This window comes from Habropoda laboriosa, unplaced genomic scaffold, assembly GCF_001263275.1.
Source record: "Habropoda laboriosa isolate 0110345459 unplaced genomic scaffold, ASM126327v1 scaffold76, whole genome shotgun sequence".
In the NCBI taxonomy this organism is placed as follows: Eukaryota; Metazoa; Arthropoda; class Insecta; order Hymenoptera; family Apidae; genus Habropoda; species Habropoda laboriosa.
The window spans coordinates 120,793-133,789 of NW_017100184.1; the positions used below are offsets into that span (position 1 = coordinate 120,793).

The 12,997-nt window shown below is 52.0% G+C and overlaps 2 protein-coding genes across 5 annotated transcripts in view; one reads left to right on the top strand and one right to left on the bottom strand.

Moving 5' to 3' along the window:
- The window catches only part of LOC108579332 (growth factor receptor-bound protein 14-like), an 11,586-nt gene extending 4,349 nt beyond the window's left edge, over window positions 1-7,237 (bottom strand). The window contains exons 1-7 of one of the 4 annotated variants that reach the window (XM_017942846.1): window positions 6,883-7,237; window positions 5,475-5,836; window positions 3,866-4,062; window positions 3,353-3,512; window positions 3,147-3,277; window positions 2,636-2,722; window positions 2,425-2,556 (exon numbers count right to left, since the gene is read on the bottom strand). In XM_017942846.1, the coding sequence (XP_017798335.1) occupies window positions 2,425-2,556; window positions 2,636-2,722; window positions 3,147-3,277; window positions 3,353-3,512; window positions 3,866-4,062; window positions 5,475-5,826 (1,059 nt within the window). In that variant the 5' untranslated portion in view covers window positions 5,827-5,836; window positions 6,883-7,237. Of the gene's footprint in view, window positions 1-2,424; window positions 2,557-2,635; window positions 2,723-3,146; window positions 3,278-3,352; window positions 3,513-3,865; window positions 4,063-5,474; window positions 5,837-6,208; window positions 6,514-6,542 lie in introns of those variants that run through there. The other 3 variants (XM_017942848.1, XM_017942844.1, XM_017942847.1) reach the window with 3 other exon arrangements.
- A 219-nt stretch (window positions 7,238-7,456) lies between these two features.
- On the top strand, window positions 7,457-10,130 carry LOC108579300 (SET and MYND domain-containing protein 4-like). Its single transcript, XM_017942807.1, has 8 exons — window positions 7,457-7,920; window positions 8,007-8,249; window positions 8,317-8,524; window positions 8,593-8,714; window positions 8,784-9,182; window positions 9,244-9,445; window positions 9,510-9,725; window positions 9,809-10,130. Exons 1-8 carry the CDS (start codon window positions 7,560-7,562, stop codon window positions 10,128-10,130), a joined length of 2,073 nt encoding a protein of 690 aa, XP_017798296.1. The 5' UTR covers window positions 7,457-7,559.
- Window positions 10,131-12,997: the final 2,867 nt, after the last annotated feature.

Sequence of the window (12,997 nt, forward strand, 5' to 3'; positions counted from 1 at the left end):
CGCCGCCCCGCCGCCGCCGCTCCCTCGCGCGCGCGCTTCGATTACGGTCCCACACGAACTCGCCCGAATCAGCTGGCTGCTCTCCACCCCCGTGCTCTTCGACCACCTCCTACGCCGCTCTCCGTTTGCTGCTGCTCCGAAGCGGGAGCACGAGAGAGATCGGTTCTCGACCGTTTGCCGCCGGCCGACGGACCGGCCGCGATTTATGCAGCTTCGCGAAACCTCGCGGTTCTCCTAAACCGAATCGTTCGCCGGGACGATAAGGAAACCGTGACCGCGATACGATACGAGTTTCCCACCGCACTGTAGAGCCGTTCGAGAAAACACGATTACGAAGCACACCTCGCTCGCTTCCTTTCGCTCGAAGGCCTTTCGTCCGTGACTTTTCATCGGAGAGCGTGCACGCGAGAAGCAGGAAGAGGAGGAGGAGATGTATTTCGGCCGGTGGTACTAAAAGGGACGGTTACGCGGTTGGAAAATCCACACCTTTCGGCCGCGTGCCAGAAACCGAGCGTAGCTCGACTACGTACGTATGCGCGTAAACAAATATGTTGCCGGTACTGCACGACAAAAATTGGTTGAGTGAGAGGAGAAAAGCGGAAGGGTGGCTGGGCAGCGCGGGGGAGGTGTGCGCGAGATCGGAACGGAGAGAGGAAACGAGAGCGCGTTACGCGTGGCGAACGCGAACAATGACGCGCGATGCAACGGGCATCGTAATATCGCGCGCGCGTTGCGAAACCCTGCCCTATTGTGTTTGCCCAACACCCTGAACAGACGAACGGACAAACTGACAGGGTCGCAGAGCGCGGAGAGGTGCGGAAGGAAAAGGAGAGCGGCTCGCGACCGAGTGCGACTCCGACTCCGACTCTTTCTCCAGTCTTCGTCCGCATCCGGCCACCGAGCGTATCCGGTTGTCGCGAAACTCGCCGTTCCGGAACCGTGGACGATTCCTGGCGATGCTCGAAACGCGGACCGATTCTCGCTGGAGGAGACGTGGGAAGGAAGAATCGGCCGGGAAGAAGAACTGTCAGAGGAGAGCCAGGCAGAAGGCAGGAGAAATGAGAAAAGAGGGAAACGGCGGGGAAGTAAGGGAGAGAGGAGAGAGGAGAGCGGCGTCGGTAATAGCGGAGGTGGAGGAGGAGAGGAGTAGGAGGGAAAGGTAATGGTGGTAGAGGAAGCGACAGAAGGCAGGTCGACGACCCGGGGAGCAGTGTTCCTAGCAGAATAGCTCTTTTGCCAGGGCGAATGTGTGTCACGCGCGGCACACTCGGTTCGCCGTGGCAAACTCGTTCCTCTCCGTGCCGTATCGTCTTTTCCTTCGTCGACCTGTTATCTATCTGTGCGTGCGCTATTCCCGCCTCTACACAGTTTGCGCAGGGTTACGCGAAAGCGGAACGAGAGAGAAGCAGAGAGGGAGAGGACAAGCATCGGCCGCGATACGCGAGGCAGCGTGTCAAGCGACGCGGAAATCACGGCAAAAACGCATCACGCTCGGTGAAAGCGGCTAGGAGAGCCAGAGCGGAAAGGTGTTCCATCGGCGTTTCCTTTTAACGCGCTACGCCGTTCGACTCTCCTACTTCAATTTCCTTCCTTTTCCCAACAGACGTATACGTACATCGCGAATACATACGTAGAGAACACGACTGCGCAACGCAGAGAGTACGAGAGAGTACCTATTTCGCAACCCGCCTAAGATCGCCGAGTTTCTTGCCGTTCCTCCTTCTTCCGAGAATCAAGTACAGAGAGTATAGAGTTTACGGTATAAAGTTGGCGTGCTTGGCTCGAACGAGTACGGGAGATCATTCGCGAGGAGCTGCGCCCTATCCTAACACGGGAATCTCCTTGACCGGCATCGTCACACCGAAAGAGCTACGAGCTGCTACGAGCTTCTCCTCCTGCTCCCCCGCTTCCTTTTTCTTCATCGTCACTCGACGACGCAGTCAGTCCCATGGCGATTCTCCGCGTAGTCCAAGTTTCCCTTTCCGACGGAATGGTCGCAATTGGTCGGGACGGAAAAAGCGACGGTACCGACATCCAGGCGGCGGAACAATGACTTGGAAAAGCACAATCGTGGCCGCCAGCAAGCGCCGTAACGTAGAATGGATTGCGGGACGACAGCTGCGATCGATCCGCGACACCGCTACCTTTCCTACGTGACGCTCGCTGCTTTACTACTCTGCTCGGACGCATTCGCGAACATCTTGTGCAGGGCGCGCGGCGCGAGCATCGCCACGATCGTCACCTGTCCGCTCGTTTAACTGGCCGGCACGCCGTGGCGTTCCGTCTTGGTCCTCGGTTTCCGTGAAATCGATCGTCCGGCCCTCTGAATGGCGAGCAAGACGTTGAAATCGTTTGGGGAACGGCGCGACGCGGCGCGGCGAGAGAGACTGTGAATTGGAACGCACGTCTCGAAAGCAGGCTTACCTTCCTCGCAAGGTAAAGCTTTTCATCACGAAGAAGCATATAGGTTCTCCTCCAAACGTTCAAGTATCCGATCCGCATCCACACTAAACTGAACACTTGCGGGAATTCCGCCTTGTCGTCTTGGATATAGTCCTGAAACGTCGATAACGGATCGCTGCTACTGACGGAGCAATGGCGGTCGAATGATGGATCGTTGGCGGCTTTTACTCACTCGTAACGCGGCTTGCGCCTGCTTCAGCGTTTCCCAGTCGTCCGCGTAGGCAGCTGGAACGGCTTTCATCTGGGCGGAAAAGAATTGCTGCAACGCGCAATCTTCTGAAACTGGCCAATCTGAAAACTCGACGATTCGGACTTGCGAATCGCGTTTTCTTCGCGAGCACCGATCGACGTTTCGACGCGCCACGCGGCGTGTTTCTCCATCGACCAAAGGTATTCGCGGTTTATCCACGGACACGGCTAACAAAGTCGCGTTCGTCGGGGTTGTTTGTCGGTAAAGCAGATCGAGTTACCGAATGCAATATTCGATAGCTGCAGAGATAGATAACGGTGTCGAACTTGTACGCGAGCTCCAAACTTGACAGTTTCGTTATCTGCGGTTCACGTTAGACTGACGCGTGGCGTGGCGTAAAAGACGAAACATAGTCGTTGTCGTCGTCGTCGTCGTCGTCGTCGAGCAAAATTCGACCTTATCACAGATGTTTCCCATTTGTTTCTTTACTCACCATCGAGTCGAAGTAGAATTCGTACTTGAAATTATCTTGCTGCAAGGCGAATTTTCGTACGCGCTCCGAAGGGAACTTTCGCATCTCTCTGTACATGGCAGAAACATCCTCGTGATCTTCCAGCGTGCGCTCTGCAATAATCGATCCGATAATTCGAGCATATCGAGACTCGATTCGTGTCACGCGTTTCAATTGCGCGCACTCACCGATTCCCAAATCCGGCCAGAATTCCACGACCGACCATTCCGTCCCGGACAAGCTCCGTTTCACTTTAAGAAGCTCGCACAAATCGGACGTGCGGATATGCCTGTCGACGATTATGCTGAACGAGGAGCGATCCTCGTTGTAAAACCGCAATTCCTCTATCTAGACGCGATACAAACCGACACACAGACGGACAATTCTTACATCTCGTTATTATACTGTCTATGCCAGCGCGTCAACCCCCAGCGCCCCACTACCAGGGGGTGACCGTGCCCGCACCTATCGCCGACCATTAGCGCCCCTACATCTTTTACCACTCGTCACTGGCTCTACTTTACTTTCAGGCCTTCTTTCTATCCTTTCAAGTTAGTTCTCACATTGGACGGGTGGGGTGGGCCCAAAGAACAGGTTTGAGGGAGGTGGATAGAGGTGAATCGCCGTATACGTGTAACTAACGTTCGCTCGGTTTCGCCGATCGCTCACCACGTTCATACGTGAAAAACAACTACGCTTACCTGGTCGTCGTACTCTTCCTCCTCCTCGTCCTCCTCGTGTTCATCCGGGTCCGGTTCGAACGTTATTCGCGGTCTCTTCGGTATCTGGTTAAACTCGAAGAGATTCGATTTGACGGTGAGCCGTCGATAGCTTCCCACGGGTTGGCTAAGAAACGGTGCACCAGCCTCCAGGCACGAACACATCTTTGGCAACCAATCTGTGGAAACGTAAGAAGCAAATCGTGAGCCAAAACGCGAAAGGTATCGTTTCAAACTTTCTTTCCGCCGATATTACAGAAAACGTTTTTACCGAACGATCGGTATACATCAAGCCTTTCACGACGCGATCGTGAAACGTTCATTGGTACATTCGTCTTTCAAAGGTTCGGAATTTGTTTGTGTTTACGTTCAAGTTGATCGAATTTCTCGTAAGGGTGTACGTACAATGTACGTTTAATCGAACGAAAAAAAACGGGAAATCCGACATTTCATACTACACGACCTAATGTAGCAGCGATTACGAGGTGTCGACGCGACCTCGACCGAAACCTTGGCCTTTTTGCGCGTATGTTGTTCGCGCTAACGCATATCGTTGCTTCCACCATCCTATTTCTTCACGTGCAATTTCAACGCTGCTGCTTCTTCTCCGCTAACCCACCAAGTATTTCTACGGTATCCCGATTCCTTCTCTTTCTACGCTCTTCTCGTTATCGATCCATCGATTACCACGAAGCGTGCTCCGATGACCGCTGTCACGTCGCGGCGTTGCGTGTTTCGTAATAGATCAGGAAACGTCCGACCGTACGTACCGCGCCAAACGTTCGCGAATGCGAAACAGACGAAAAAAAAGTGACACGAGTGGAAATTGTATGGAAAGAGGAAGGGGGTGATGTGATGGTCTAAACCGACCACGCGGTATAACGTGACGCGACGCGACGCGACGGTTGTCAAGATGAACGTGCAAACGAGAGATTCTTTTCAATTACCTGTATGAACTGCGTGACGAGATGGGGTAGTAACTCGTAATTGGAGCTGGTCAATTTCGTAGTGGTTGATTTTTTGGAGAAAGAAAAAATCCGTTGCCATTCGATTGTGATCGGGTCGAGACGATCGTTGTGAGGTTTTTGTACGGAGAAAAGAAACTAACCGAGCACCACGAGGAAGGTGAATCGCGCGCTATTTATCAAGATGTCGGTGGTCGGTGGTCGGTGGTGGTTCTGAGAGCAGAACGCATGCGTACAAGTCGAAAATCGATCCAACATCTTGACTCGAGTTTATCGATGCTATCGATACGTACACGGCCTCTCTCCTTGTTGTCCTCCTCTCGAACGTAATTATTGATCAAGAGATAATCGTTCGCTCGATTACCTTCGAGGGAAGTTACGCTCGATTTCGTAGCTAACAAAACCACCCAGTGAAAAGAGGAATGTTTGAAAGGGACGGCGGGTCTACCAGGAATGGAGAAATGTTAAATAGGATTGCCAGGAAAAATATGTTTGCGTGTTGTAAATTTGTATAGAGTCTCTGCTCTGCTGTTTTTCACCGGTGCACGCACCCTTCCGCCGGGACTACATCGAAGGAAGAGGCAGGACGCTAGGCGACGCTAGATACTTAGTAGGTTGCGACTTACTGCGAATGTTGGAGCATCGTCGGCGAACTTGAGAGAACCAGCTGGGTGCGTACTCTTCCCTGTCGCAAATGGAATCGGTGCAACTCGAGGCGAGTTCCGCGCAACTTCTTAGGAATGCGTCCGTGTAAATTCTTTGCTCGTCCGTCGGCGGCGACGGCGACGGAGACGGAGGCGGAGACGGGGACGGCGACGAGAAATGGTGGTCGCGCGTTCTCGTCGGTTCCGTCGTATCAGCTGGGGGCTGGTGTTCGGGGGAGGGGGAGTTTGTCTCGTGGAGAAACCTGTTGCAGCAAAGGGTCTCCGCAGCCTGGAAGCCGGTGAGATTGGCGAACGCGACGGCGTTTCCTACCATGTCGCCGATTCTGAAACAGACGAGCCGTGCAGTCCGTGTGGCTCAAAGGTTCAAAGGATTGCTGCCAGTTAGTGCGTTACGTTTCATGTAAGTACGGACGTGAGAATTGAAAAGGAAAAGAAAAGAGAAGAGAAGAGAGAAGAGGAGAAAAGAAAGAACGCGGCGGCGACGATAACGGGTCGAGCGGAAACGAAGCCGAGCGATCCGAGGTCGATTCGTTTCGCGCGTCATCGTTCACTTTGCGTCATGATATTCGTAGGAAATAAAGCAGCGATTCGGTCTAATTGCAAGCTTGTTGCACGACACACCATATATTGCGCAACGTAATGCGACGCGACGCGGATGCTGATACTCCTCGCTTGCTTTCTTCACGCGGTCTCACCTATAGAAGTTTGCGCGATCGTTTCTCCTCGCGTTGATTCTCACGCGAGTTCCGAATATCGAGTGTGGCCGGTAGGGGAAGGTAGGACCAGGAGAAACCAGCTCGAACGACGGATGATCGATCGATCAACTGAGTTCGGGTCGGTCGCGAGGTCTTCGCCACAGATTTTTCATCGGTTTTTTCCTTCTCGTATGTCGTTAGCAAGACGTGGAGGCTAACGAAGGTTAATTCCACTCTAAATTGATGGCGCGTGTCTAAATTGCTCTGGAGGGTGTGGAGAGAGGAGTAATACCGGTACGGGATAAAAGTGGGAAGGAAAAGGGGGGATACGAACCTCGAAACGGTGGTGACATCCAGAGGGAAGCGTTCCGCTTGCGTGACGGTAGCCGCGGTGAAGCTCGCGCCTGGATTTCACTAGCTGGAGCATTCGAACGAGACGATTTCAACCTTTCGTCCCTTCGACGAGCCTTCCTTTTCAATATCTGCTAGGGAGCGCCGTGATTGCTCGATCTGCAGCCGCCGCTGCAGGTGGAAAGCCGGAAGACGTGATCGAAGGGAGGAGAGATACGGAGAGATGTTTCGAATCGGTGGAAGGTTGGCGCGCGTGCGGCAACAGCCGCGTTCGATTGGTCGAGAAGAAAACGAGGCGTTCGCGGGTCGAGCGGTCGACTTACGTCACTCGGCGGAGACACTCGAATCCAGCCGCGCTTCGACGAACTGCTCTTTTTTTTTCTTTATCGTTGTTATCGGCGTTCCCACGGTACACAACCGATAAACCATCGGTCGAATCGTCGTCCTTCTGCTCCCTGCCGCTCTTCGCCCGCTTAAGGCTTTACCGTTCCCCTTTCTATTTTCTCGTTTCCCTCCTGTGCTCTTCCTTCTAGTCGCGGTCGGGCAGAATGGCCGCGACGACACACGTTTCGACTCGCGCGATTCTCTCGTAGCACGCGATCTTAACGGGGCGAGCTCGCGGCGCGCACTAACCGACCAACGCGGAACCGTTCTACGTCGGCGACGATGCCGCCACCGCTGCCGCCAATGACAAGCCGACGAATCACAATTCAATTCGTGTATAGAGAAGAAATGAGAAAATAGCGAGGAAACGTGCATTTCGCTGTGGTGAATTGAACGGTCAGCTGGCTAAAATGGCGCGTCTGTGCGAGAATTCGCGACGGAAATAGCGGGGGCAACTCGGTCTAAAATTATTCACCGAAAGTTCCGTCAGTGTATCGTCGAGTGCGTCCGGCGTCGGGTACGCGTCGTTACGTCGATCATTTGCTAGTTGATTTAACTACATAACTACATACTTAGAAGACTAATTCGGGAATAGGTAGATACTTACTTATCGGACATGGAGGAAGGCGAGGGATCTTACAGAAGTTTGTGCTCGCTGGAGACGCTGAGATCCGGGAAGAGGGGGTTTTTCAGCGAATTCGCCGAGAACGCGAAGCGAGTGGCCGGTGAACAGTGGATTTCGAAGGTGTTTGGACGGTTGAGCAGCGACGAGGGCCGGATTCGGACGTTGTTCACGGACGGGAAGATAAAAGAGGAGGTGTTGGGAACGTTGAACAGAACGGAGATTCTCTACCGCGGTAAGGACGCGGCCGCCTCCAGAGCGAGAAGGCTTGAGGGATTCGAGGCTGCAACCGCGGCCGAACGTCAAAGAGCTCTGCTGCTATTCAGCCAAGCTGTTCTTCGCGCCCCGCTTCCAGGTTTTTCTCCTTTTCTCTACCGAGGAGGAAACCACCTTTCGTCATCTGTTTATATTATTCGGTCACCAGATATATTATTCTTTCAGGAAAATGCCAGACGGTCGACCGAGGGTTAGGATTGCCGCTCGCGTATCTCGCAAGAGCCGAGATCTTCCTCGCTTCCAACGAGCACGCGCTTGCCATGCAGGATCTCAGTTTCCTCGAGGAAATGAAACATCTTCTCCCGGATACGTTCAGGGCGGATCTTGCTCGAAAGAAGGAGGCCTGTGAGAAATTTCTCCGAGCTAACGAGAAGAGTCTGGTCCCTGTTGTGAAACAGCCACTCGAACGTACGTTTCTCGATTATTGTCCGTTCCGTAGAACGTGCGGATCCATGCTCGGTTCGTTTGCTCGCAGCGCTTCCACCCCGGTTGACTGGTGGCGAACACCCGCGAATATCGGCGGCCTCAGCTCTCCTCGAAATCGAGGAGACGGAGACCGCGGGCAAGCAGGCGGTAGCCAACGGTTCCGTTGCTCCTGGGGACACTTTGGTCGTCGAGCCAGCGCTCGCGGCTAATCTACTACCGGAATTCTTCGGCACGCACTGTCAACATTGTTTCTCCAGGTGGTTACCTTCTCCTACCTTAGCTCCTCCGACACACACAATCGAAATAATCCTCGTGTTTCTTTCAGATTCAGAGCTCCCGTAGGATGTCCGGATTGCAGCAGCGTGGCGTTCTGCGGTAGAAAATGCAGAGACGCGGCAATGACGAGCTACCACAAGTACGAGTGTAAAATTCTCGCGCTTTTGATAGGTAAATCCGCGGCTTTTCGTTAACCAGAGCTGCCGACACGTTGATAAGTACATGCACGTACGTTGCCAGGCTCGGGAATGAGCGTGTTAAGCATGCTCGCTCTGCGAATGGTCACTCAGATAGGGCCAACCAACTGCTTCAAGATCTGGCGAGCGCTGAATAGCCAGGCTGATTCCGTCCAGCGGGAAAGTAGCGCGCGATCAAATTCACCGAGCAAGCTGAGCAAATCGGCGAAGCGACGCGAGAGAAAGAAGAAGCTGCGGGATTCGAAGCGCGAGGGGAACCGAATCGAAACCGGCGAATCGAACGAGGACGAACAAGTCGATCTGCGCCCGTACGATCTCGTGATGCACCAAAAACGAAGAACGGCCGACGACTTTTTCGAGAGATCCCTGATGGCGGTGTTTCTCCTCAAGTGTTTGCAGCGGGTCGGCTTTTTCGAGCAGGCCGCGACGACAACTGACGATGGTACAGTTCGAAACTTGAAGATGCTCGCTCGCCGAACCTTTTCCGTCCCTTTTCCTTTTAGAGACACCGAGTGAACAGGAGATCGCCGTGGCTAGCTTGCTGTTGAAGCATCTTCAGTTGTTACAATTCAACGCTCACGAGGTGTTTGAGACACGGACTGGAACGGCGCATCGATTTCGCGGCAGTAGACCCGTCTACCTCGGAGTGGCCATCTATCCGACCGTCGCCCGTTTCAATCACGACTGCTATCCCGCGGTGACCAGGTAGCGTAAGTAGGCGCATATGTATAATACTAGATTTCCACCGCTAATCGTTTCTCCCTTATAGGTATTTCGTCGGCCGATGCATCGTAATTAGAGCGACTCGCAGCCTACGAGCAGGAGACGTGCTCGCTGAAAACTATGGACCGATATTCACGAAGCGAAGCTTGGAGGAGCGGCGAAGAACTCTGGCCGGAAGATATTGGTTTTGGTGCGAGTGTACCGCCTGCCGCGAGAACTGGCCTCGTTTCGAAACTTTGACCAACGACGTCGTTAGAGCGAGGTGACTACCAACCATCCCCTCAATACCCGACTTTCCTTTTCAACAAATTCCGATCCACGAGAAATCCAGGATAATGTTCGCAGATGTCCGACCGAGGGGTGCTCGAAAGTTTATCAACGACCGCGGGATCCTACCGGATCGATCGTATGCTGCGGTTGTCGACGGAAAATCGACTTGCGGGAATCGTTCGAAATCGTGTCAGAGTGCGAACGACTGTACGAGCGTGGATTAGCCGCGATGGAAGAGGAACGACCCGAACAAGCATTGGAGGCGTTTTTCGAGGGGGCAAGCAAGTTCCATCGAGTCGCGGTACCACCTCACAAAGACACCCACTTGGCAGAAATCGCGGCGAGCGCCTGCATGGCAGACCAAGGAACGACGTGGCGAGCTGACCCCCTCCTCTGAATCATTATTGTCGTCGATGTCGCAACTGTGTTAACTTGGTTTCGCTTCGTTGTCAATGTCCAGAATAAAAATCCATTACCAAAGAAAGAAAAAGAAAGAAACTCTAAAATGGTTGAAAAGAGGGGAGAGAAGAAAAGGGAAGGAACAAGGTTGGTAGAAACGAGACAAACTCGACCTTCGGTTCATGAGTTTTGCGATTTTTTTGGCATTTATTTTTTATAATGCACATGTTTCGTGAAAAAATTAAATTCCGTATATGAAAGTAGCTTTTCGAAGTTTCGCGTTTCGGTACAAAATTCACTGGGTTCGGAAGGTGGGGGAGTCGGTTGTTGAGGAGATAAAGGCATGGACGAGGATGCAGACTGGATGAACGGGGATACGGAGTGGAAAGAGGGAAGGGTGAGAACGAGGAAAAGTAGATCGATAGGGGAGGGGGTGGTTTCGGTTGGCGGGCGACGTTTGGGACGCGATAGGCGAGATCCATGCCGTCGCCGTCTCCTCCTCCTCCTCCTCCTCCTCCTCCTCCTTCTCCTCCTCCTCGTCCTCCTCATCCTCTGTGTTAGCCTTAATGGTTGGCCACTCGACGATTCTCGTCGAGAGACACGATTCTTTTCTTCTTTTCCCGTGTTATTATCTTCGGCCTGTCCCGCGATCCAGGACAGTACCTACACACCATTACGGCGACCTCTTCTCGCGAAAAACTGAATTAAAATTAATTGACTGTCGCATAGTGGTACGCGCGTTCGATCGCATCGTGATTCCTCTCGTTCTCGTACCGTTCCCTCCCACAAGGTGAAGAGGAAACGAGCCGACAGTATCGACAATGACGAATTACGATTACATTTCTCTTTCTCTCTCTTTTAACCGTTCCCAGACCATCGAAACGCGAACGCTCCAACTTTTGTATGTGTTTATGTGTGTGTGCGCGCGTCTGTTTGAGTGTGTGTATGTCTTACAGATCGCATTCGAGAGCGTTCCACGCTCGATCGCTAAACCTTTCCCACCAACGTCGGTGGCCGCGCGTACGCTAATCCACTCGATCCTTCTTCTACTTCGAACATTTTCTTTGCATCTATTTCTTTTAATTCCGAAATTCACTTTCAACACATGCATTGTTCTTTTTTCGCAATCAATTACACAGAATTCGCCATCAAAGAGTCGCGACCTCTCCTTCACTTCTCAACATCTCCTCCTCCTTCTCCAATTCCTCGCTACTCTGCGTCTCGCGGGAATCTCTCAATTCATCTCCGTTTTGATTTCAAATCGACACTCTATATTCCCGCTTAACGCTACACTCGCGCGCACACTCTCTTTCTCTCACTCTTCATCCCCCCCCCCCCTCACTCCGCGCATCCTTTCCGCCCTCTACCCTAGCCGATGACTTCTTCCAAGAGTACCCTTATTTACCGTTCCAAACCCTGCCGCGAAAATGATTTGAACGACTAACGCGCGAACCCTTTCAACGAGGAACGCAAAGTATCTTTGCGGCGACGACCACGACCACGACAACGACCACGACCACGACGATGACGACGACTAAGACAACGGCATTAGCGACCAACGACGAGTACAACGATAATGACAATGACAAAAACCAAAACGATCTCTAAATAAAAGAAAAGTCAGCTGCAACGAGTTGCGCGTTCAACTTTGAAACATTTGGAAAGAAAATTGTACGTTTTATTTTCCGACGATAGAGCCACAAACTAAAATTTAAAAAATGCTTCCGTTTCCATGCAAAATCGTATAAATCTCTATCACTCTTCTCTCTCACTCTATCACACATACAAATGCACGCACGCACGCACGCAAAAGCACTCTCGCGCATTCTCTCTCTCTCTTCCTCTCGTCATTTACCTGCTTACTCCATTGATAAACCGCAGGTTTGCATTGCCAACTGAGTTGCTGCAAAGAAATTGCCGAGATTTCCGAGAAAGGTCGGATCAAGTCACGGTCAGCTTGCAACGCGTGAAAATCGCATTGCTGATCGTCGGATATGTTTATCTGTTTCGAAGCTCGTACCCGCCAGGGGCACCGATCGCCTTACTTGCTTAGAGCGACCATAACAACATTGCCGGTATGTTTTGTCGCTAATTACCATCGAATAGAAAATTTTGCGTAAATTGCTATACCGTTTTTAGTCCGCGGATCGTTCAACGAATCTTGTTGCGATCCAAAGCGGAAATCACGAACGTACGAACGAACAAACGGACGAGGACCGAAAAGAGAAAAGTGACACAACGAACATTTAAATTTCCAACACGAATCGAATCTTGCGTTTCATTGAATGGAAAAAAAAAGAAACGGAATAATTTCGAGAGAAACGGCACGATCACGCACGCGTTCAAGCGCGAGCACAACACACACACGTTTACCGATTACACGACAGACAAGAGAAAAACTCCGCGAGTATCGCGTTAAACTCAAAGCACGCGCGCACACACACACACACACACGCGCGCGCGCGCGCGCGCGTGTGTGTGCATAAAACGATCGAATGCGTTTCGTTGAAGAAAAATTAAAACGTATGAAACAATGAATACGCAAAAACAAGAACAAAAATACCACTTTCGCCTATTCGAATTCGTTCTATATCCCCATCACCGTATTTCTCTTCTCTTCTCTTTTCGTCGATTCCTCTAAGAGCAAAATTAATCCTTCGAAACCTTACGCGCACCGAAATTCGTCGCAGTCGTAATTTTCGTTTCGCATTTTCTCTGCCGCCGTCTAAGTAGAGACACTCTGTCGCACCTTACCGCTCTTTCAGACACGGTAACTACCTTTTTGTCCTCCAATACCAGTCCAAATTCTATCCTAATGTGGATTTTTCTACAAAACCGTCGTAAGACGGTAAGGCCAACTCGAGA

What these genes read in the sequence shown, in the direction of transcription:
- LOC108579300 (XM_017942807.1), top strand. Translation starts at nt 7,560, where the DNA reads ATGGAGGAAGGCGAGGGATCTTACAGAAGTTTGTGCTCGCTGGAGACG. An exon ending in CGCGACGACAACTGACGATG is followed by an intron (nt 9,183 to 9,243) that starts GTACAGTTCGAA and finishes TTTTCCTTTTAG; the next exon opens with AGACACCGAGTGAACAGGAG. An exon ending in AACGACGTCGTTAGAGCGAG is followed by an intron (nt 9,726 to 9,808) that starts GTGACTACCAAC and finishes TAATGTTCGCAG; the next exon opens with ATGTCCGACCGAGGGGTGCT.